This window comes from Pecten maximus, chromosome 6 (genome assembly GCF_902652985.1).
Source record: "Pecten maximus chromosome 6, xPecMax1.1, whole genome shotgun sequence".
Lineage (NCBI taxonomy): Eukaryota > Metazoa > Mollusca > Bivalvia > Pectinida > Pectinidae > Pecten > Pecten maximus.
Genome location: NC_047020.1, coordinates 29,329,696 through 29,355,925, shown reverse-complemented (window position 1 = coordinate 29,355,925; position 26,230 = coordinate 29,329,696). Strand labels below are relative to the sequence as shown.

General features: G+C 36.4%; 2 protein-coding genes and 1 long non-coding RNA gene across 5 annotated transcripts in view; 1 reads left to right on the top strand and 2 right to left on the bottom strand.

The window, feature by feature from the left end:
* LOC117329487 overlaps nucleotides 1–2,265 on the top strand; it is a 46,340-nt gene extending 44,075 nt beyond the window's left edge. For both annotated transcript variants that reach the window (XM_033887449.1, XM_033887448.1), the window contains exon 2: nucleotides 315–2,265. In XM_033887449.1, coding sequence (XP_033743340.1) covers nucleotides 325–2,160 — 1,836 coding nt within the window. In that variant the 5' untranslated portion in view covers nucleotides 315–324 and the 3' untranslated portion in view covers nucleotides 2,161–2,265. The remainder of the gene's footprint in view (nucleotides 1–314) is intronic.
* Nucleotides 2,266–8,610: 6,345 nt separating this feature from the next.
* Nucleotides 8,611–10,794, bottom strand: LOC117329485. 2 transcript variants are annotated; one of them, XR_004533218.1, is made up of 3 exons: nucleotides 10,411–10,794; nucleotides 9,804–10,346; nucleotides 8,611–9,761 (listed from the first exon to the last, which is right to left on the bottom strand). It is a non-coding gene; the product is annotated as an uncharacterized LOC117329485 (long non-coding RNA). The 2 variants fall into 2 exon arrangements; XR_004533217.1 differs by having other exon boundaries at nucleotides 8,611–10,346.
* A 7-nt stretch (nucleotides 10,795–10,801) lies between these two features.
* LOC117329484 overlaps nucleotides 10,802–26,230 on the bottom strand; it is a 36,053-nt gene continuing 20,624 nt past the window's right edge. Inside the window, exons 5-9 of the mRNA XM_033887443.1 lie at nucleotides 25,223–25,432; nucleotides 22,780–22,833; nucleotides 16,921–17,214; nucleotides 16,566–16,595; nucleotides 10,802–16,338 (exon numbers count right to left, since the gene is read on the bottom strand). Of these exons, the coding sequence (XP_033743334.1) occupies nucleotides 15,848–16,338; nucleotides 16,566–16,595; nucleotides 16,921–17,214; nucleotides 22,780–22,833; nucleotides 25,223–25,432 (1,079 nt within the window). The 3' untranslated portion in view covers nucleotides 10,802–15,847. The remainder of the gene's footprint in view (nucleotides 16,339–16,565; nucleotides 16,596–16,920; nucleotides 17,215–22,779; nucleotides 22,834–25,222; nucleotides 25,433–26,230) is intronic.

Sequence of the window (26,230 nt, the reverse complement as noted above, 5' to 3'; positions counted from 1 at the left end):
GCCTGTATGTTGTAGGGACACAATGTTAACTCCTGTATGTTGTATGTTGTAGGGGACACAATGTTAACTCCTGTATGTTGTAGGGACACAATGTTAACTCCTTTATGTTGTAGGGACACAATGTTAACTCCTGTATGTTGTATGTTGTAGGGGACACAATGTTAACTCCTGTATGTTGTAGGGGACACAATGTTAACTCCTGTATGTTGTATGGGACACAATGTTAACTCCTGTATGTTGTAGGGGACACAATGTTAACTCCTGTATGTTGTAGGGGACACAATGTTAACATCCTATGTTTTGTTATGTTGTAGGGGACACACGATGCAGACAATCTACCTGAAATGGTATGTGGTTGGTACGGTCCTCTCGCTTCTCATCTTCCTGTTGATTACCATTCACGTGCACATGAAGGACAGCATTGTGACACGAAAAGTTAGTCACTGGAAATTGCGACCATTGAGAAAAGAAAACTCAATTCTAGGTGATGGTCCTTCTGAGAATCAGAAACAGGACTATATCAAATCTAAATTGATCGAAGTGGCACAATTGGTACAAACAGCCAAAGTCCATGTCCGCGGAACAAAGTCTGGTGATGCTCTGAGGAGTGCTGTGAGTGTTATAGATGATATGTTGCGTGCCTTTGATTTAAATTTTGCATCAGTGACTCGCCGAGCAGTACAAGAATCTCAAAGTGTGTGCCCAGAGATATACAAAGGATCTACTTTCGGTTACCCTTTCTTTTACAATGGATTCGAACAAGTCAGTTGTGGCCACCGGGTAGCCGAGGAAAAGCTGGTTACTGTGGTAATACAACTCGATCATTTTCAAGTAAATAATATTACTACACTTTTAAACGATGTTATTAAATATAACAGGAACATGTCCGTGATCGTGGGTGTATACACTGAAGAGTTCGATCAGTTCCAAAGTAACACGTATTCTAGAGTTTTGTTCAAAACTTACAATCGCGCAAAAAGTAAAGGTCACATATGGAACAATCTTATTGAGCATGTGCAAACGCCATACGTTTTGGTCGCTCGCGATTTAATCATGTTTAACAATGACACCAGGTTACATCGCCTCATTCGCGAGATTGAACGTCTTGAACTTACTTCCGCTGGTGGTGCATCTCGGGATTCCAATGGATACTGGGAATTAGGTTGTCTGCAACGAGCCTACAAGAACCACACGCTTGTGTACGAGGGAGGTTATCAAGAATCCATTCACGAGTGTGTATTTTGTGACCAAGTAGAAAGTGCATTTGTTATAAGTAAAACGATAGTTTCGAAAGTAAAATTTGATGAAAGTATTTCAGGTGAAGGTATGTGGGAGGATTTTTTCCTGCGAGCTGGTGGCGAGTCTGTCGTCTGTCCGGATGCTATGTTTTATATTAATAGAACGAGTAAGAGCTCCAGAGTGTCAGATTGGAAAGCATTCGGAGAGAAATACGATCTGAAAAAACTTAAATTTTTATCTTCAAAGTTGGAACTGGATTTTGGTTGTTCGGGATCGATTGGTTGTTTTAGGGGAACAGGGTTTTCCGTAACACCGTGCTGTCTGGAAGAGCTGGCAATTTTAGTGACCTTTATCATGAACGCATGCGCAAAAGCGGGAGTGATATGTGAGCTGCAAGAGGGGACATTACTCGGAGCTGTTAAACTCCAGAAGGTTTTGCCGTGGGAAAGGGACGCTGATATTACATTCCTTACAGCTAATTATTCACAATTTCAAAACATCAAGAATATTTTTGGAAATGCTGGATATTCTTTTCATGACGGGTCGTCTTTGTGGTGTTGTGTCGACAATCGAACGGCTGGTGGGAAATTTAAAATTTCCAGTAAGCATTGGCATGCCGAGTTATATGGCCAACACATTATGGATTCTGAGTTACTAAGACGCAAATCACTGATGCCCACAAAATTGTTATTCCATGGCGGGTGGGTCAACGTGCCAAGAAACCCGGGACTGCACGTGAGAAATAGGTACGGACATGAGGTGTATGCTCATTCTCAACACTGGTTAGCGACCGGGAAGTCATCAGGCTGGATCAATTACGAAACTCAGTCATTTACAAAATGTCCCAGAACAGGATCTCACAATTGTTTAGATCGCTATAACAGTGATGGTAACATCCAGTTTATAGATCCCATTCCATAAATAAGTAATACATAACACACATCCAACCGTAACAAGATATGTAATACATAACACACATCCAACCGTAACAAGATATGTAATACATAACACACATCCAACCGGTAACAAGATATGTAATACATAACACACATCCAACCGTAACAAGATATGTAATACATAACACACATCCAACCGTAACAAGATATGTAATACATAACACACATCCAACGGTAACAAGATATGTAATACATAACACACATTCAACCGTGACAAGATATGTAATACATAACACACATCCAACCGTAACAAGATATGTACTACATAACACACATTCAACCGTAACACGATATGTAATACATAACACACATCCAACCGTAACAAGATATGTAATACATAACACACATCCAACGGTAACAAGATATGTAATACATAACACACATCCAACCGTGACAAGATATGTAATACATAACACGCATGCAACCATAACAAGATATGTAATACATAACACACATTCAACCGTAACACGATATGTAATACATAACACACATCCAACGGTAACAAGATATGTAATACATAACACACATTCAACCGTAACACGATATGTAATACATAACACACATTCAACCGTAACACGATATGTAATACATAACACACATCCAACCGTGACAAGATATGTAATACATAACACACATCCAACCGTAACACGATATGTAATACATAACACACATCCAACCGTAACAAGATATGTAATACATAACACACATCCAACCGTAACACGATATGTAATACATAACACACATCCAACCGTGACAAGATATGTAATACATAACACACATCCAACCGTGACAAGATATGTAATACATAACACACATCCAACCGTGACAAGATATGTAATACACAAACAGAATCAACAAAAAAGCAGACTAGAACACAGCAATACATAACACAACATTCCAACCAACAAACAATAATACAAAACACACAAACACAACAGTAAACAGATATGTCATACAAAACACACACACAAACCTGACAACAAAAAACACAACACACATCCAACCGTAACACAGATTAAACATAACACACATCAACGTACAAGATATAACACATAACACACATACAACGCAACAAGATATGTAACAAACAACATTCAACCAACAACGATATTAACACAACAAACATATAACACAACAAACATATAACACAACAATAACACAACAAGCATACAACACAACAAACATACAACACAACAAACATACAACACAACAAACATAACACAACAAACATATAACACAGCAAGCACATAACACAACAAACACATAACACAGCAAACATACAACACAACAATAACACAACACAACAAACATACAACACAACAAACATATAACACAACAAACATATAACACAACAAACAACACAACAAACATATAACACAACAAACAACACAACAAACATATAACACAACAAACAAACAACACAACAAACAACACAACAAACATATAACACAACAAACAAACAACAAACAAACAACACAACAAACAACACAACAAACATATAACACAACAAACATACAACACAACAAACATAAAACACAGTAAACATATAACACAACAAACATATGACACAACAAACAAACAACACAACAAACATACAACACAACAAACATACAACACAACAAACATGCAACACAACAAACAAACAACACGGCAATCATATAACACAGTAAACATACAACACAACAAACATATAACACAACAAAAAACATCTAACACAGCAAACATCTAACACAGCAAATATATATAAAAGTACACTTTTGGATTGTATAAAACACCACAAACTGTTTGTTGACTGTAATAGATATTTGTGTATAATTGTTTCGTTGAACAGTATTTATTTGATGTGGCGTTATATTTAGCATTTTTGCTGGTTATGATGATCCACAGCAATACACATAACTACGATATTCCATACCCGTAATAAATGTAATTAAAATCTGGTTGTGATGATTACTCATTTGCGATTTGTTTGTACATGATTGGGTACATATATTTAGTCTGAGGTCTTTGTGGTTTAATATACGATGGAACAGGTGTCAGATTATACATATAGTCATTAATTAAAACTGGGGACGAACATAATCATGACGTCATAATGGAACGGACGTCACTCTTTTTACTAGAGACTAGTCGTGTGTGCCTTTGTCGGGTTCGAACCAGTTGTACCGAATAGGTACGGTACCATATATAATAGAATACATTTGGATCTCAAGTAAGTGACCAAGATAACGGGATCTTTAAATATAAAAATAACGTAACGCGCTAACCATAGGATATGTTCGAATTCGTTGCCAACTGCTGGCATACTACTGTATACGCAGTCAAAATGAGGTACAATCCTTAAATAATTTAAACCATTTCGCTGCTAATGAAGATTCCTCGTCTTCTTACAAAAAAAAAAAATATATATATTTGCATGACGAATGAAGAATCATAATTCCGCCATCTTTGATCGAAGTGGTACGCACGTTTTTAGAAAATGAACACGTGAACCGGTTCGGTTCTGCTGGTACGAATCCGATAAAGGAACGCGCGGAGAATATATGAATGGCAATAGATACACTCGATCTGATGACCGTCAGCCAGTAAAAGTTGAGGTACAGAAGTGGGTATACCTAGGGAAATTCAATGTCCAGTGAAGCTGGTTCGGTCACTCTTTTGGTTGTGCTTTAAACATGTGAAATAAAACAACGAAAATTATGTAATCAATATTTGTTGTTATTATTTAAATATATATATACTGTATAGCAACTGCTTTCAAGTCAAGTATCCTGCCCCTAATCTGAGGGTGTGGCAAAGAAATCTCATACTGAGGTACTCCAACAATGTTACTGAGAAAGGATTACACGACAAGAAGCCTATATGTAGGCATCTTCGCTAGCCAAGGCTTCTGATTACGTTACACTACACGAACGTTCGTGTAGTGTAACGTAATCAGAAGCCTTGGCTAGCGAAGATGATATGTAGGTGTATTTTGACAACCTATGTATGTATGATTGGCAGCCTTTAGCAGTCCGCTCATAATGAAGGATACAGCATAATTATTATTTTATGATATCTCTTTTTGTCCTTTAAAACAATGTTGTTGTTGTGTTTTGTATTTCCACTGTTAATCTTATTCAAACTCGGATTTACATCCGACGGGAGGTTATTTCTCGTATCTTTTCTCCTATACCGTTTATGTACATTCCAAAAAGAGGTGGCCCAAGTAACGACCCCTGTGGAATGCCACGGGGTTCCTTTGAGATATTTTCTTCGTTCACACCTACCCTGTTACAAGGGTTAGGAGCTTCTGCCACGAGGGTTGGAAGCCTCTCTGCGCCATTCGGTTGTTTTGTTTTCTACCAAGCTGGAATACCTTATTCAACGGCGAATTGCCTTGCTATACCATACTTCTCTAGATTACATAGCAAGTGTCGACGGGGGACTTGATCGAAGGCTTACACAGTATAATATGGCATCAACATACTCACAATTACGGTGTCTGTCCTTTATCTACGACTGAAGTGTAGTCGATCTGTCATCTGTATGTCCAAATTGAGCTCTACTAAAGAGATAGCTCTTCATCTCCGTCAAAGATTTAGGAACTTTACACCCAGCGCCTGTCAGACTGACTTGTACATCTTCAGATGGAAGCCTACTTCCGGTCTCATTTTCCGAATACCGCCGATATATGTTCGTATTGTAACGTCGCACTCGGCACACTATATTACTGTTACAGGAGTAAAACTTGGGTTGGGGACTCTTGTTTGTCTTTGATTATGACTTTTGAGGGTTCAAATTTCTTTATTCCCTTATAGAAGCATTTTTTCTTCTTCTCCGTCCTTCTGGTCCCAACGGTAATCAATGGTTCAAATAAGTGAGAAGCGCTCTTGAAATTCATACCCTGCCTACACTGCTCTCCGGCACCATCTGTCAGAAATTGTCCGTCCATCGTCCAGAGCTACGTTATCGCAGCTAATCGTTTATATGTTGTTTACATGCATATCCAGGTCACTCACCTGTTGTGACGCCATTCTCATATTATGACGTCACTAATTTCCTGTTAAGTAGGTCGGGGCGTGCTAGATAACATGGAGAAGTAGTTTACAGTTAATTTGATTGGGAGACAAACAAGTGATTGTTAGGAAAATTGTTGTGATTATCACTACACAGTCATTATTACGAGTGATGACGGCTGGACGCCCCTCGCCCGAGGAATATACCTACACCTAACGTTTACATCACCGATACCAAGTACCGAGTAACATTTTACTCAACAAGTGTTTGGTTGTTACACAGGTGAACTGCTCTCCAAAAAGATGGCATGCAGCCATGATGGGAACAGCAATCGATTTGATTCCGAGGCTTGGAATTGGCGATATGTTGCGATTCGATTGGACAATCAACTTTATTCCATTCCCTAAATTTTCAGACAGTCGCTGTGTGACATATCGTACCTAGACCCCCCGTTTTACTTAGTAGTTGTAATTATTTCATACAATGCTCCAAGTTTGAAGAAAAGTGCTAAATAGTTTGCCTAAGAGTTCTGGAATTTCTCAGTTCAACTATTAATCAACAATCTTGACAAAAAAGTGGAACACACAGGTATATGTAGCCCGAGTTTCCTTTGGCCCTGACACCATGTCTGGTGTAGGGCCCCTAAACCAGATATATGGTAGCAGGGCCAGAGGTAACTCGCGCTAAGGTATATGGTACAATGAATACCGACATGTTTAATATCTTTTGTTGAAATTATATAAGATTTTGTGGGACACGCACAATATTTTGACCGTTTAAGTTACCATAGCAACCTTTTTTGCGTAGAATGTATCAACCATTACTTTTTATATCAGATTTGAAGGTATTTGATTCAAAAATTCAAATGATGTGGGCAAAACAGCTTTTAATAATCAGAGAACCGTTTCAGTAATTGTTACTGCAATCTGGAACAAATGCATTGCAAGATGCGCAAGCGCAAAGTACATTATTCAAACAATGTTTGGAATGAGATGTATCATTTGACGTTTTTTTATAAGTATTATTTGCAAAGACACAAACAGCGACTGACAGCTTTGTCTTTTCGAAGAAGTGTTTCCATTGCCCAACACGAAGTGCATTGGCGGAACATTGACCTTTCACTAGTCAGCGACAAATATCATTTGGAATAAACCCAGTTGCTTAGGTATTTTATGAAAATGTACCGTTTTACCTGATAACATATCATTTCATGGCGATTCTAGTATGCCCCACTGCAACTTTATTTGGTTGAAACATATTAATTGTCAAAATGAACAGTAGTTTATGGGCAGTTATTTCAACTGGTCACAACCAACTTTGATACATTGGTATAATAAAACGATAGCTCACAACAATGAATTTGTCATAAAAAATAAGACAAGATTGGACATACTTCTTTTATTTATTATGTTAAAAATACATGTTATGCATAATATATATATTTCCAAAGTCAATAATTTTATACATATGTTAAATTTACCATTTCTGAAGATATCTTCCCTGAAGAAAAATATCAAGTGGATATCAAGTTTAAATTAAACAATGACAAAAGATGTTCTATACATGAGATGATCTGGTAATTTGAGGAAAGGTCAAAGGTCATTTGATATTTTGACTTCTCATGATGTATCTACATACAAAGTAAAGCTTGTATTAACAGACCACTGTAGAAACAATAATAAAATGGTCCATCTACACAGGTGGTCTCTTAACACAGGTGGTCTCTAAATGTAAGGTGTCTCAACTCACAAAGCTCCCACTCAGTGGGAAACATCAAACCTGCCGTCTCAATACAGACAGTATCTTATAACAGATATTGTTACATGGGCAAATTTCACCATTTGTTTTACATGGATCATACATAATTTAAAGTCATCAAATTTCAAGACATTTCTAGGACATTCTGTCTTATGTCCAAGGACAAGATCTTTTGTGATTAAGACTAAGCACTTTTCCAAGACTTTCTGTGATTAAGACTAAGCACTTTTCCAAGACATTCTGTGATTAAGACTAAGCACTTTTCCAAGACATTCTGTGATTAAGACTAAGCACTTTTCCAAGACTTTCTGTGATTAAGACCAAGCACTTTTCCAAGACTTTCTGTATCGCATGTAGCTTATAATTAATTTCTCTGTTACTGTGGGTCATACAAAGTCCTTAATTTGTTTCTAGTTACATTCTGAATCATTAAAAGTGAAAATTGATGCACCATTATCATAAAGGAGCTTATATAAATGCCATTATACAGTATTTCACCCAATAAGTGCAGCTGCCCTGTCAGTGCACACCATCACCTTTTTTCAGGAAAAGAGGATGTGTATGCTAATTGAAATATCTGCCAATATAACGTTTTAACCAAAGACTCGAGACTGGTTTTGCTACATAAAGGTACATAGATATAAATGAAAAAAAATTAACCAGGTTTCACATGGAAACTTTTCCCTTTACATGCTTTAATTAAGCACACCCAATTTTGTTTTTTTGTACAGTTTACTTGGTATTAAGTCAAACACGGTAATAAATAATCAACAGTTATTTCATGAGCATTTTAATGAATAGCACCTCAATCACTTCTTGGATTTGCCATTATCAAGACAGGAGTGTAAGATTTTATTTGTCAGTACGTTTGAAACTTAATTTCATATAAAAATAGTTGAAAACACTAAAAATGTATATTCCTACAAACTTTGACCCTACATGTACAAGACAAGCACATTCTAACTGGAACATTACCTTGTCTGTTTACCTAGGTGATTTCATGAAACCCTATATTTCTGTTGCTTTGCCCAACCTTTCATTAAAATACAGGGATATAAAATTAATTCAATGTTGAAAATCATATCTATTGTGAAAACAAATATTATGCAACATATAACAAATCTTCATAGTTATGAAACTTGAAAGTGATATTATATAACAAGATTTTCCTCACCACTAATGATATGACAAACAGTTAATAGCACTCTCAATCCTTAGGAAACATATGAATCATTCACCTGAAATTATATCGTGCTACCGCTATGTGACCATTCAGAATGGTCACATAGCAGTAGCACAATATAATTTCTCTGTAACACTGAATCAATGTCAGAGTTCATACCTCACATTTCCGTGGTAAAATTGTAACAACAACTTTGTGAATTGTTGATTAAATACAATTACCATGGTTACACTGACTCTTCTTAACTGTATACCTCTCTTTCAGGAATACTACATATTAACATCCTCTACCTCAGATACACCATTAATGTTTACCTAGAGATAAACATCCTCTACCTCAGATACACCATTAATGTATACCTAGAGATAAACATCCTCTACCTCAGATACACCATTAATGTATACCTAGAGATTAACATCCTCTACCTCAGATACACCATTAATGTATACATAGAGATTGACATCCTCTACCTCAGATACACCATTAATGTATACCTATATAACATCCTCTACCTCAGATACACCATTAATGTATACATAGAGATAAACATCCTCTACCTCAGATACACCATTAATGTATACATAGAGATTGACATCCTCTACCTCAGATACACCATTAATGTATACCTATGTAACATCCTCTACCTCAGATACACCATTAATGTATACATAGAGATTGACATCCTCTACCTCAGATACACCACTAATGTATACATAGAGATTAACATCCTCTACCTCAGATACACCATTAATGTATACCTAGAGATTAACATCCTCTACCTCAGATACACCATTAATGTATACCTATATAACATCCTCTACCTCAGATACACCATTAATGTATACCTATAGATTAACATCCTCTACCTCAGATACACCATTAATGTATACCTAGAGATTAACATCCTCTACCTCAGATACACCATTAATGTATACCTATGTAACATCCTCTACCTCAGATACACCATTAATGTATACCTATATAACATCCTCTACCTCAGATACACCATTAATGTATACCTAGAGATTAACATCCTCTACCTCAGATACACCATTAATGTATACCTATAGATTAACATCCTCTACCTCAGATACACCATTAATGTATACCTATGTAACATCCTCTACCTCAGATACACCATTAATGTATACCTATGTAACATCCTCTACCTCAGATACACCATTAATGTATACCTATATAACATCCTCTACCTCAGATACACCATTAATATGACATCCTCTACCTCAGATACACCATTAATATGACATCCTCTACCTCAGATACACCATTAATGTATACATAGAGATTGACATCCTCTACCTCAGACACACTTTTGATGTACTATACATAAAAACATTCTCTGTGATGTCTTTCTCTCCTAATTGCATTGTTTATTGCATAAAACATTAGAATAAAAACACATATTACAGTAACAAGATTATTAATAACATCAACAATGTTTTAGTAAATAACATTACGGGGATTCAATTTCACTATATTTGCTGTCATTAAATATAAGTGCGAAAATAAATACCCATCAAATATTTTATACAAACAAATGTATAAAAGTATTTACTGCAGAAAATATACAGGGCGTAAATACATAAAATTTTATATCTGCAAACTAGATCTGATTGTGACAACCACAAAATATTAGCACCTTGAGTCTGTTAGTCTGTTTTTCCTTTCAAATCTGTAAAAATTGACTTTCAATTGCAATGTGTAACGGGAATGGATTTTGCGAGTTATGTACATTTGTACCTTTGTTTGAGAGTTGTGTCCCTTAGTAGAAGTATATATTTGCGTATGTATGATAGTATTTTGTTGGATTATAGTTGAATTATTAATTGTGAGTGTGAATATATATGTTCAGAATGTAGAATGTATGTAGTATGAGAGTATGTATATAGTTTGGGAATGTGTGCAAGTAATAATGATTGTGTATTTTATATTGAAAACAGTGTATGCTAATCTATGTGCACCATTGTGAATGGAAATGGTTGCTAGTTTTTATGTGTGAATGTAACGAGTATCTGTGGGAAGTTGTATGAAGATATAGAAGCCATTGGCTGGTACTTCATTGTTGCAAGTTTTTATGAAACTTAAAAAAATCATTGTTGAAAGTTGGTTGTTTACTTCCCTTCTATTCTTTCCTTTCTACACTTTCCTTACACTTAACAGAAGCCATTGGCTGGTTATTTTCCTTCAATCTTTCAGTCTATGTTTTGGGGTAATAGCTGCTTCGTGTATGATAGTGTGGAAGATGTTTTTATTCTGTGGTGCTGTAAATAGTTATGGTTACTAGTTGTTTTATATAGCCAATGATAGTGTTGAATAAATGTAGGACCTGTATCTAGTTGTTGTGTGTCTTATATATTCAAAGCAAGGTACTATTAAGTATAATTAAGAACCTGGGTTGAAGGTGAATTTGAACTGTTACAATCAATGCATCAAAACTACTGTTTACATTATGCATCAATTGTAGCATGTGAATAGTCTTTAATTCATACAAAAGGCCCAATGGACCTGCATCACTCACCTGGTATTCATTTTTATGATTGTCTTGCCTTTCAATTAATCAAAAGAGCTTGTTTATGTGATTTAAATAAAATTACCCCTTTTACCTTGAATATGGGTCAAGGTCACTTCTTTCACAAATTTTGTTGGCATCATTCCTGAAACCTACCAGTCAAATATATTGATTCTAGGGCATTTTGTTAAGAAGAAATTGAGTGTTTTATCAAAGGAGGGGTGCCAATTTGAGACATCGTCCAACCCCTCAGTGACTCGGTGAATAAAATTGGTCCCCTGTCATACCAGGATCTTCTCACCAAATTTAGTCAAAATCCGTTTTGTGGTTCATGACTAGTAAGAATTTACATGAACAGTTGACGGAGGACAATGGACGCTGCACCATGGCGAAAACTCACTTAACCTATGGGCAGTTTATTTACTTGAGAACACATTTTCCATATTCATATTTTCAATTTGTAATATAAATTCCCTCAGACAGAGATGAACATTTCGAATTGAGTCCAGTTTTCAGGTTGGAAGTCAACCCATGCATATACAATATATAAAATATAAATACTTTTCATATATATATAATTAAAGCACTTGTCAACACATTGATTGGAAAGCACAAATAGAATAGCATGTTTAAAGTGTAAAATATTTCATAAGTAAACAGCTCTGTTTATCATATAACGTCTAAGTAATACACTATTATCAAATACGGGATAAAAACACCAATTTTTGCCAATTTTCTCAGCGATCATACTTACATATCTATCTAGATACATTGCAAATGTATTTTGTTTTTTCGTAACTATCTATATTTGCTCACAAGAGCAGATAACTCTATCTGTATTAAGAAAAGACAGAACAGAGAATTGGAGACAAAAACATCATTTGATCACATGATCGCACTATGATATCACAATCTCATTGTGACGACATCAACTTCCTTGTGTTCAACAGCTTTAAAAGCAGACAACAGGAAAGTAAAAAACAAAACAAAGCAATTCTACATTATATTCAAAAGTAAATAAATGTTGTGTACGTGTTTTATCAAATGAGATTATGGTCTTGTAATACATATTGCTGACAAATGTACCGTATTTCTCAACAACCCTCTCCCCTAGTGTTGTACTGTATTCCCCAACAACCCTCTCCCCTAGTGTTGTACTGTATTCCCCAACAACCCTCTCCCCTAGTGTTGTACCATATTCCCCAACAACCCTCCCCCCTAGTGTTGTACTGTATTCCTCAACAACCCTCTCCCCTAGTGTTGTACTGTATTCCTCAACAACCCTCTCCCCTAGTGTTGTACTGTATTCCTCAACAACCCTCTCCCCTAGTGTTGTACTGTATTCCTCAACAACCCTCTCCCCTAGTGTTGTACTGTATTACCCAACAACCCTCTCCCCTAGTGTTGTACTGTATTACCCAACAACCCTCTCCCCTAGTGTTGTACTGTATTCCTCAACAACCCTCTCCCCTAGTGTTGTACTGTATTACCCAACAACCCTCTCCCCTAGTGTTGTACTGTATTACCCAACAACCCTCTCCCCTAGTGTTGTACCGTATTACCCAACAACCCTCTCCCCTAGTGTTGTACCATATTCCTCAACCCTCTCCCCTAGTGTTGTACTGTATTACCCAACAACCCTCTCCCCTAGTGTTGTACTGTATTACCCAACAACCCTCTCCCCTAGTGTTGTACTGTATTCCCCAACAACCCTCTCCTCTAGTGCTGTACCATATTCCCCAACAACCCTCTCCCCTAGCGTTGTACTGTATTCCCCAACAACCCTCTCCTCTAGTGCTGTACCATATTCCCCAACAACCCTCTCCCCTAGCGTTGTACTGTATTCCCCAACAACCCTCTCCCCTAGTGTTGTACTGTATTCCCCAACAACCCTCTCCCCTAGTGTTGTACTGTATTCCTCAACAACCCTCTCCCCTAGTGTTGTACTGTATTCCTCAACAACCCTCTCCCCTAGTGTTGTACCTTATTCCTCAACAACCCTCTCCCCTAGTGTTGTACTGTATTCCTCAACAACCCTCTCCCCTAGCGTTGTACTGTATTCCCCAACAACCCTCTCCTCTAGTGCTGTACCATATTCCCCAACAACCCTCTCCCCTAGCGTTGTACTGTATTCCCCAACAACCCTCTCCCCTAGTGTTGTACTGTATTCCCCAACAACCCTCTCCCCTAGTGTTGTACTGTATTCCTCAACAACCCTCTCCCCTAGTGTTGTACTGTATTCCCCAACAACCCTCTCCCCTAGTGTTGTACTGTATTACCCAACAACCCTCTCCCCTAGTGTTGTACCGTATTCCTCAACAACCCTCTCCCCTAGCGTTGTACTGTATTCCCCAACAACCCTCTCCCCTAGTGTTGTACTGTATTCCTCAACAACCCTCTCCCCTAGTGTTGTACCATATTCCTCAACAACCCTCTCCCCTAGTGTTGTACCATATTCTTCAACAACCCTCTCCCCTTGTGTATAGTGTAAAAGTCTTTTATCAAAGTCTGAGGAGGGATTATTTTTGGGAAGGGGCTTGTTTGCTAATAAATACGGTAATAGAGTAATGCTGGTTATAAGACCTTAATAACATTTGCTAAAAATATTTCTTTGTAAATAAAACTTTACTTTATATATTACTAACTATTACAATATATTATTTATTGTGAAAGACAGTAAAACAAAATATCACAGATAAATTGGGACTTAAAGATACATGAAATCACTATATGGATTTACTTCTTTCACATTTCCAAATCGAAAAAAAAATCTATTTTTTTTAAAGCTGATATACTGCTAACACATATCTGATACAGTCACTGTTAATTGACCAATTACAGAGCAGTATTGCAGTCAACAAAGTCCTAAAGAAAAAAGTAAGAATGTTTAGGATGAAAGATGACTTCAGAAAATTAAGTGACTTATTTGTACTGTAATTATACTGTAGCGGAACTGGTTGATCATTGGCGACTAGGTACCATAGTTCAATTGGTAGAGCATCCGGCTAGTGTTCGGGGGTCCTGGGTTCAAACCTCCGCTCTGGCGGTGCATTTTTACACGCCTCTCACATTTGGTACCTGTGACCAACCCTTGTTTCAAGTGAGGTGAATACTTGACAAGGGGATACCCGAACCTGGGTTGTGAGTTGTTAGGTCTTCGAGGTCGAAGACTTTAAAAGGGAGGGATGAGTGTAGTGGAACTGGATCAAGTCGGTCATCGGCGACCAGGTACACTGTAGCTCAATAGGTAGAGCATCCGGCTAGTGCTCAGAGGTCGTGTGTTCGAACCCCAGTCTGGCCAAGCATTTTTCCACTTCTCTTACAATACTTAAGATATGTTTTAAGACATTTGGTATTAGAGAGAATGAGAAGACATGTTCCTTATCCTACATTCAGTAACATTGCATCATTGTACCTTGGCATATCAAATTCCCTCAGTTGTATCTAACGGTAACAGTAACTGGAAGTAAATTATGACAAACAAAAATGGCACATAAATAGCTAGACTAAAACAACAGCTGTTGGAAAATAATCATGATTAAAGGGAGATAACTATTTCAGACTTTGTTGACTGCATCAGCAGTGAATTCATCAGATATGCGGAGTATATCAACTTTTGGAAAAAATAGAAATTATATTGACATAATATTGGGTATGCAAGAAATCCCAAAATTTGGCAATAATGAATTCAGATACCTGGTACAGAGGCTGTATTTTTAACTTTATAATAATAAAATGCGGAAATACAAGCAAACTTTTGATTAATATCTATCAGAAACCAGAAGCAAGTAGGGTTAAACTGACATTCCAGAGGTAGAAAGCAAACCAGTAAAGAGAGTGGCCTACTTCAGCTAGCTAAAGGTCTCTGGCTATTTTTTTATTCTGACACCAACCGACAGCGCCCGTCATAAGTTTCTCTCCGTGCTATCCTCTAACATTGTTGGAGTAGAGTGTGGCCCTGAAGATTGGCCGACTTGAAAGGGAGCTTTTGAGTAAGGACCATTTTATTTGGTACATTGTTAAGTTAAATTTTGTTTACTGGACATGACAAGAATAAGGAACGGAAGATGAAAGAGGACAATACAATAGTCTTCTTTCTATTTACCAGATCATATTTCATGAAATAATGTCACTAAATATATAATCAGTGAAATTAGCCAAGTGTAAAATTTGGAAAGAAGCCTAGCGATCTAAAACTGTGACCTGACATTTCAATTTATGTTTGTCAAATGTCAGAACAATATTCTCAACATTTTCTTGCTGATCATCTGAATCTAAAATAGGGCTTTCATTTTGGCAGTCGACCTCATCATCATTTGTTTCAGTGTCTTCCATTGAAATAACTGTGCTGTTTCCCTCATCAGACAGTTGATTACGGAATGCTTCAACATAAAACTTCAGCTCATAGAAGAAACTGCAATCTTTGAGAGCCTTATAGAGGGTGTAGACTGTAGCCTGTCCACCTTGTCTCTGGACGTAGATGTTCAGGGTCTGGTGAACACACTCCCTCACTCCTTTATGATGGAAATCCTTATGGATCTGAGAGACTCGGTGAGGAGGGATTTCCAAATGTTTGTACAGTTTTGATTGGTCACCCTTTACCACATCAGCTAAACACTTTATCATCTTGTCGTCAGGTGATTCCAACTTGATCTTCTTGGCTCTAATCCTCTCTGTAAGATCAAAAGGTCAAATTTTGATTTTATGACTACAACTCTATAGGTCGTAATTTAAATTTGTCCGCAGATATAAATTCTATAAAATTGCAATCAACAAATATAGCCAGGTTGGTTAATGAATTGTTTTTGAAGGAAAAAAAATTAGGGTCAAGTTGTCTATTAACAAAATATCAATATTGTTGATTTCATTTTAAAAAAAATTGTTTCTATGGTAACCATACCTTTAGCAGTTAGTACCAGGTCAGGATTGGCTGTAAAACAGAACAGGTTTATTAATGATAATGTAAGCATTGCATGAAACTATTACAACCAAAAATATCTTATACTATAAATAACTGTCCAAATTTATGTACAATTTCCTGTGTAAGATCCTGCCTGCATATTACAATTGAATATTACTGATGACCTTGAGGAAACAGAAAGACTATAGTCAGTCTCTACTGAACACTTGAACTTACTGGTGACCTTGAGGTGACATAAAGACTATAGCCAGTATCCACTTAACACTTGTACTTACTGGTGACCTTGAGGAAACAGAAAGACTATAGTCAGTCTCTACTGAACACTTGTACTTACTGGTGACCTTGAGGTGACATAAAGGACTACTGCCAGTCCCCACTCCATTGACTGCTGTACACAGGTACATGCCCTCGTCTCCATCAGACACCTCAGTTATATGGAGAGATGGATCACTTATGACTGATCCTCTATATTTCTCGTTGTCTATGGCAATGTCAGTGGTCACGTCCCCACGAATAATTTTCCAGACCACTGACTGGACCCCTACACCAGTTACACTTGACTGCAGGTCAACACATGATCCCAGTTTGGCACAAATTCTTGTCAATTTGGTGGATACTGTGGGCACACCTAAAAAAAGTGACCAATCAGAAGACAATTTAGAAACTATGGACACATCCACTACAGTAACCAAGTATAAGACAGCATCAATTACTGCCATTGAACCCTATGAAAATATGAAAGTATGAAGTCGAGGATGAAAGTATTACCCTATTATGAACAGTATCAATAGTACCTTATCTAATACAAATAAATCGCGGCTTCAGGGAGTAAAACTTTTCCTCATTGGACAGTTCGCTTAAAGTAGCGGGGCCTCGATTCAAGGCCTTTCAAAGACAGCGACTGTGAAAAGGGGTTCCCCGTGTAAAGAGAATTTGAACTTGCAGTATTTGCATAAATTATAATATACATATGATTAAATGCAAAATAAAACAATATAAGGAAGCCTCTTTCAGGTTAGAAAAAAATACGTTGTTGCTCGTTCAAAACAAGTTAGACCAAGAGGATGAATATTCCTTACTATAACATCACTTTGTCTTGAATAATTCAAGTACACATGAGTGACAAACCTTTTGTAAACAACACCTAAGTCTAGGGGGCCCATGCAAGATGTGATTATAGGAAATTTGTGCCCTATGTATGTGATAATTACTAACATTACTACACTATCATAGACTAACAGTGCACCTGATCATAGCAGTACCTAAACTTGTCAGGAGTAGCGACAGTTATACCTGCATTCTGAACTCGATCGGCTTATTGACAAACAGGATTCGCTGTCGATGTTATCGTTTCAAATCCTTATTTCTGTTGTTACTTTGATCAATGTTGATATTTTTGAATATAAAATGATGTGCCAAATTTGTTTTATTTTCCGGTGTTATCAACATTTTACTTCAATCTCTGCCTACTTCATTAGAGCCAATCACAACCATCGTAACATGAGAGGGATGCGGATTACTGTTGGCATTTTCATCATCTACAGATAGGGTTGATTGGCGGTAAGACTAGAAATGTGTGCAAGTCATAAGGGCCCCACTGGCCCCATTGACCTCTGTATAAAGTTGCTTATTGTTGGCATTGAACAGGATGGGACACAATGCGACGAGCTCTCCATTTTATGGCAAGGACACTAAAACGTGGACACATTCCAAGAAATCAAAGTACTGAAAGTACTGAAGACACAAACGAAAACAAATTATTTTAACTGCTTTTGTTTAGTAGGGACATGGTCAACTTTGTATGGAACATCACCAATACCTGATTAGGACTAGGACAAAATATTGGCAAGAAAAGAAATTCATATCTACTTTTGATTGCAAGTGCGTCTTGGCAGCTAATTGTCAGAATAGGTACTCGGGTAATCTTATTTGACATCTTCAATGGGTTAATGTATACGTAGTTGTAGATGTAATATGAAGGTCCTAGATTACCTGTAAAATTAATGAGGCCTTTCTTTTCAAACTTTTGAGGATCCCATGCCTATAAGCGCTTCACAAATTATCATTATCATTAGCCATTGAAAAGATATTTATACATTTGATGTAGCGCCCCATCTAGCTACCAGCTTTTAGATCAGAGCTCAGGTTAAAAACACTTGTGTGATTGTTTTAGGATTTTATCGTGTGTGTGAGCCCTGGTTTGAATGATGTTATGTCAAGGTTTTGAATGATATTTTGTGGCAGATTGTTCTATCCCTTCAGTACCTTCTGTAAAATAGCGATAACAAACTTCAATTGTCAAAATACAATATGGCTGCCTGTCGACCATGTTGTTTTCCGATTAGTCTCAAAATGCAATATCCATAACAAGGCACCGAGGGGAACCTACATATAAAATTTGAGAAAGATCAATTCAGCACTTTCTGAGAAATAGCGATAACAAACTTCAATTGTCTAAATCCAAGATGGCTGCCTGTCGGCCATATTGTTTTCCGATTGGTCTCAAAATGCAATATACATAACTAATGTAAGCACCAAGAGGAACCTACATATGAAATTTAAGAAAGATCAATTCAGTGCTTTCTGAGAAATAGCAATAACAAACTTCAATTGTCAAAACCTAAGATGGCTGCCTGTCGGCCATATTGTTTTCCGATTGGTCTCAAAATGCAATATGCATAACCACCCACCAAGGGGAACCTACATATCGAATTTGAGAAAGATCCCTTCAGCACTTTCTGAGAAATAGCGATAACAATCTTCAATTGTCCAAATCCAAGATGGCTGCCTGTTGGCCATGTTGTTTTCCGATTGGTCTCAAAATGCAATATGCATAACTAATGTTAGCACCAAGAGGAACCTACATATGAAATTTGAGAAAGATCAATTCAGTGCTTTCTGAGAAATAGCAATAACAAACTTCAATTGTCAAAACCTAAGATGGCTGCCTGTCGGCCATATTGTTTTCCGATAAGTCTCAAAATGCAATATGCATAACTAGAAACTAAGAGAAACCTATATATGAAATTTTAGAAGATCCCTTCAGTACTTTGAGAAATAGCGATAACAAGAATTGTTTACGGATGGAGGGACGGACGGACCACGGACGCAGGGCGATTTGAATAGCCCACCATCTGATGATGGTGGGTTAAAAACACCTGGGTCTGATAAACAGACTCTGGAGGCGTAGAATGCGGATGTAGACCGGGCAGGGTATACCATCACAACGGCCACATTAAACTAAGCACTATATTCAAAACTTAGAATTAGATGCTCATATCAGCTCAGACTTGAGACAGTTTCTTAATCGCTCATTAGAGTGAACATGATTTTCATATAGCACTCTACGTTATATGTTTACACTCCATACTGTGTAGCTACAAATAATCTATACAACAAAAACACATTCATTCACATGTACAGTTCAAATCAATTTGAAGTGGAATTTTGTTTTTCACCTATGTACATTGCATCAAATATTCTCCGCAATAGTATATGTACCATATACATAACTGTAACTGCACGATACATATATATATGTATGGTATATATATCATGTTAATTAATGTTAGTGAGATGTGAATGTAGCTATATGTATTGATATCATCGATTTCAAAATCAGAGTTTTTTTTTAATCTGCAGCATCTGTCAGATGAAAATGTAGTTCGAATGCCCAAACTGGATGAACTGTACATGTAGTAGCATTCTTCAAAGTCCATTATGAATGCTTTTCATACAAATGTATTTCTTTCAATTGTTCATGTGTTTAAATTATTAGAACACTGAAGTAGTTTTTATTTTCATAAAAATGGAAGTACTGCTTATCTTTAAAACTAAATTGGATATTGATAAGATAAATTTGCCAAAATGTTAAAAATCAAACCTTATTAAGTAGAATCTAAACAGTTGTAAATGGCTAAGCCCACTATTCTTAACAACAAAATTACTCATTTTGATTCTCTGTCAAATATAATCAGGTTACTTGAAGACTTTGTCAGAAAAGTTAACACATATATACATTATTAATAGTTGCTTTAATTAAATTAATCTGAATTTGAACATTAAACCGACTTAATAATCTAAATGAAAAAAATGTGTTTTCACCATTGACCATAATTGATAAGAAGAAAATAATTATTTAACTCAACCTATGATATAGTATGTAACAGCCATCAAGACAATACTATTATCTTTAGTCATGCCAAGTTATTTCACAATAGGATATATGCACAACACAAACAAGTTTTACACATTTTTGTTGTTTAGAAGAATAATGAACTTAGTAATTTTTGCTGTTCTTCTCAAATAATATGTACTAGTGTTGTAAAGAAAAAAAGATTAAATAATAATAATAAATCTAAGTTATAATAAATTATTTGCATTGATTTATCAATACTTTACTGTGCATTAGTTTAAAGGTTAATTTAATTCAGAAGCTGAAATGATTTAAGACAGAAAAAACCGCAGATGTAGGAATATAACATTTCCACTGCCTTTAAATATCTCTGGTTAAATTTAGCAATCAGTACATTTCCATGAAAAATGGTGTTTTCTAAAGAGTTACTGCCCTTTAACCGTCCCTGAAGCGTTCAAAACTCCACCAAACATAATAAAGGTCTATGTAGATGTACATCGTATTTTATAATATGCTTCGACTGTTATGTAATATTTCAAATGATAATGATAGATCATTTTCTATTTTTTTTAAACCATCACGAATATTAGAAAAAAAGAATCAGTCGCTATAATTAGAGATGAAATTTTCAGTGACGTCTACATCTGCATGCAGACAGCCACGTTAATGCGGTACGCGTTCTGTAAACGAAAAACTTCATGTGCATTACGTAGGATATAATCAATAGATCCGAAGTCAATATTAATATTCACAAGTCCATTTGCCTTTTCGAAACCCTATTCAGTGAGAATTTATTTAACTTTTTATTTGCAAACATGCGTATGGTACTCGACTGCCGTTGTTGTGATATTGTCATGATGAAAAGACAACTTTTTTCTTTCGTAAAAAAACATCTATATAATCTAACCATCTGCAGACTACATCAATCACATGCAAGTTAATATTTCAGTGAGAAAATGACAGTCAAAGTTGGGTTTGATCACCTACTCTTGCTTTTATTATTGTTTACATTACTGAAAGATGGCGGACAAAATCGGATGCTGGATGAGTGATTTTCAATGTACAAAATAACAACGATATTCCGACGAAACTTTATCAATATTATAACCCATTCAGTAACATGCCACCAAAGAAAAAAAACACATAGATGTCGATGATGAAAATTCAGCGTGATGTTAGTAGATTTTTCTTCCGGGTCACAGGTAAGCAGCAATATGGCGCCAGCGAAAAGTCGATTGTATCATTCCGTGTGAAATCTAATGCGTTCAACGCGGAAAAATATTCTTACGTATCATCGACAGAACATACTTAAATTAAATACTTTGAAAACTATCTATTTGTGAGGTTCTGTTGTTTTGTCATATATCTAACGAAACTGCAGTGTTGCATTTGACTCCGTAAGTCACGGGACTATTATTTTTTTGCGATAGAATATGATTGTGAAGTGGCAGTGGGAGTTGTGTCAGAGCGAACTAAAATGCCAAAAAAAACCCACATTGTCCTGTCAGCTTCTAAAATACAACAAAACAAAAGGTGATTTTTTTTAATAGCTGAACTTCACTGTATGTCATTTTTTATCGTGAAGTTAAACAAATATTTACTGCATAACATTACGGAGTTACTGTAAAGCAACGTTTAGATTGGCCAACAGCAGTATCTGCCAGAGGGCATCGTAGATTTTGTCAGCTACCCTCAAAAGCGCTGACATAGACTCAAACTTACGTTTGTGTCTACGTTTGTGTCAACAAAACAAAAAGTGATTTTTTTATAGCTGAACTTTACAATATGTCATTTTTTATCGTGAATATTTACGATATTTACAAATATTTACTGCATAGCATTACGGAGTTACTGTAAAGCAACGGTTAGATTGGCCAAGGCAGTATCCGCCAGAGGGCATCGTAGATTTTGTCAGCTACACCTCAAAAGCGCTGACATAGACTCAAACTTACGTTTGTGTCAAAAACAGTAAACAGGCAATCATTAAAGAATTTAAATATTCTTATTACATCATGTCATTTAGTTCTTTACCACATTTCTCTACATTTATAAAATTACCTATACCAACTGTGGACTGCTGTGGACTGCTCACGTTTGAAGACTCTCCATCCACTGGAAAAAAATAAACATTGTTGTTATCTTGTTGATACAAGTCATTTATGTTTTTGGGTAAAATGAAAAAAATCAATTGTATAACATGTCTTCTTATTTGAAGGTTTGATTGTTATTTTATAATTAAATGACTTCTTAAAAATAAAACATATTCACAGTTACAATTCTTGATTTAACAAACAAGGGAGATAACTACGAAAAATCCCAAAATAAAAGTAGGTCAAATGATAACATGATTGGTTCAGCTAACTAAGGTAAAATGCAACCTTACAACATTACTGAACTACGTATGTCAGGTCATCTGAAAACCTAATGTATATCCATAGGGTAAAGTTGAAAACCTGAGGTAACCACAATTTAAAGATGGAAACCTGAGGTAACCACAGTTTAGGAATGAAAACCTGAGGTAACCACAGTTTAGGGATGATAATTTGGGGTAATCACAGTATAGAGAGGGACCTGGGGTAACCACAGTTAAGAGATAGAAACCTGAGGTAACCATAGTATAATGATAAGATACCTGAGGTAACCACAGATTAAAGATGATAACCTAAGGTAACCACAGCATAGAGATAACTTAAGGTAACCACAGATTAAAGATGATAACTTAAGGTAACCACAGCATAGAGATAACTTAAGGTAACCACAGATTAAAGATGATAACTTAAGGTAACCACAACATAGAGATAACTTAAGGTAACCACAGATTAAAGATGATAACCTAAGGTAACCACAGTATAAAGAAGTACCTGAGGTAACCAAAGTATAAAGATGGACCTGAGGTAACCACAGTATACAGATGATAACTTGAGGTAACCACAGTATAGAGATGATAACTTGAGGTAACCACAGTATAAAGATGATAACTTGAGGTAACCACAGTAGAGAGATGATAACCTAAGGTAACCACAGTATAGAGATGATAACTTGAGGTAACCACAGTAGAGTAATGATAACCCAAGGTAACCACAGTATAGAGATGATAACCTAAGGTAACCACAGTATAGAGATGATAACTTGAGGTAACCACAGTATAGAGATGATAACTTGAGGTAACCACAGTATAAAGATGATAACTTGAGGTATCCACAGTAGAGTGATGATAACCTAAGGTAACCACAGTATAGAGATGATAACCTAAGGTAACCACAGTATAGAGATGATAACCTAAGGTAACCACAGTATAGAGATGATAACTTGAGGTAACCACAGTATAGAGATGATAACCTAAGGTAACCACAGTATAGAGATGATAACCTGAGGTAACCACAGTATAGAGATGATAACTTGAGGTAACCACAGTATAGAGATGATAACTTGAGGTAACCACAGTATAGAGATGATAACTTGAGGTAACCACAGTATAGAGATGATAACCTAAGGTAACCACAGTATAGGGATGGTAACCTGAGGTAACCACAGTATAGAGATGATAACCTAAGGTAACCACAGTATAGAGATGATAACCTAAGGTAACCACAGTATAGAGATGATAGGAGGAGTTATCGACCGCTGACTAAGGTGGACGGTGGATATTAGCTCTGAAGAATTTGCAGTATATATAGGCCCAAAAGGGTGCAGGTTTGTTAAAAACTGGTACAGGCGTTCAATAAGGTAATTTTGAATATTCATCGTAGCGGTATTGCCCAACTTGAAAGCTTAATAATATGAATTCCGGCGAGGAAAATCCAACAGGTATGAACAGTATAGGCAGCATAATGGCTGCGCTTACAGATGTGTTATCGAGAACAGGTAATCTCGGCAGTACAAGTAAGGCACAGGTAGGTCACCAGGTGCAACAGGCTACCTATGCGGATGTATTGTCCAGTACACATGAGTATCGTGACACAAACGGCGCGTGTATAAACAAAAACACCGATGAGCAAAATTCATATCCAGCTGGATATGGTACAGCAAAACCAGTATTTTTGAAAGAAAATGAAGTTTTTGGACAAAACACCATTGATAAGCAATATTTGAATCACACGGAAATTTATTTAAGTCTAAGGTAACCACAGTATAGAGATGATAACCTAAGGTAACCACAGTATAGAGATGATAACTTGAGGTAACCACAGTATAGAGATGATAACTTGAGGTAACCACAGTATAGAGATGTTAACTTGAGGTAACCACAGTATAAAGATGGAAACCTGAGGTAGCCACGGTATAAAAATGGAAACCTGAGGTTACCACAGTATAAAGATAATAACCTGAGGTAGCCATAGTATAGAGATGTTAACTTGAGGTATAGCCATAGTATAGAGATAAGAACCTAAGGAGACTTCAGCACAGAAATCATTAACGTATTCCTATTCAAAATACTTAAAAACATAAAACTGTCAGTCTAATCCAGATAAATAATATCACTAACATTGTTAATACCTACCCATAAGTGGACTGGTTGAACTGATACAGTCACCTCCCTTTAGTACTGTGTCCTGTGATTCACTAGAACAACACCTTTTCTTTCTCAGGACAGCAAATAAGATGGCGATAACAAAGAGGACAACTATACAGGATATGATAATGACGGAATACACCTTGTGGTGGTCTCTGTTTCTCTTAGCCTCTGATTTCACAGTCTGTTCCAAGGCCTCTGGAAGTTATCATATACAGGAATAAATTGATTGAAGTATAGCAACATTGAATATAGTAACATTAAGGTAAGCCTACAAGACAGAAGTGGCATTTATCAGACTGTAAATGTCATTGCTCATATCATGACTACTGTAAATCACTTATATTTCGCGAGTACTTAATTTCGCGAACTCACCTAATTTGACTTATTCGCGAATACATAATTTCGCGAATTCTGATCTCATATAATGACTTTAAATTCGCGAATGACGTTACAGATCGGCGATTTTTCCATGTTGGTAGCCATTTTGTTTACGAGAGTCATGTGATTCGATCATACCGTACCTGTATACATGCTAAATGGCTTACAAAGGCGGTGTCAGACATTGAACAAAACCCACGGGTCATTAAGAATGCCTGGACTACAATAGGTTGTGAGTTAACGTACATTGTAATTAACGTACGTGTGTATACAGTGATACTGGTGAACAGTTCTCGGGACAGTCTATTGCGAATGATTTATACTCTAGGCGATTATTTGCTCTGAATGTTTGAATTAAATAAATAATTTGTTTGATTTCAACTTTGTTATGGTAAATATTTTTTCGAGAATCAAGCGATGTGAAGTGCTATATATACATGTAACCTTACATAACTTAATTACAACAGCGTTGGTAATAAAGTACGACGTATTCCGGGTGACCATCCGGAATCCTCGGGACCGTACCTATTGTACTTAAATTAACTACAGTCAAACTTCGATGTTTCGAAGTTCAAGGGACTAACAGAAAAACTTCGAAACAGCGGGACTTCGAAT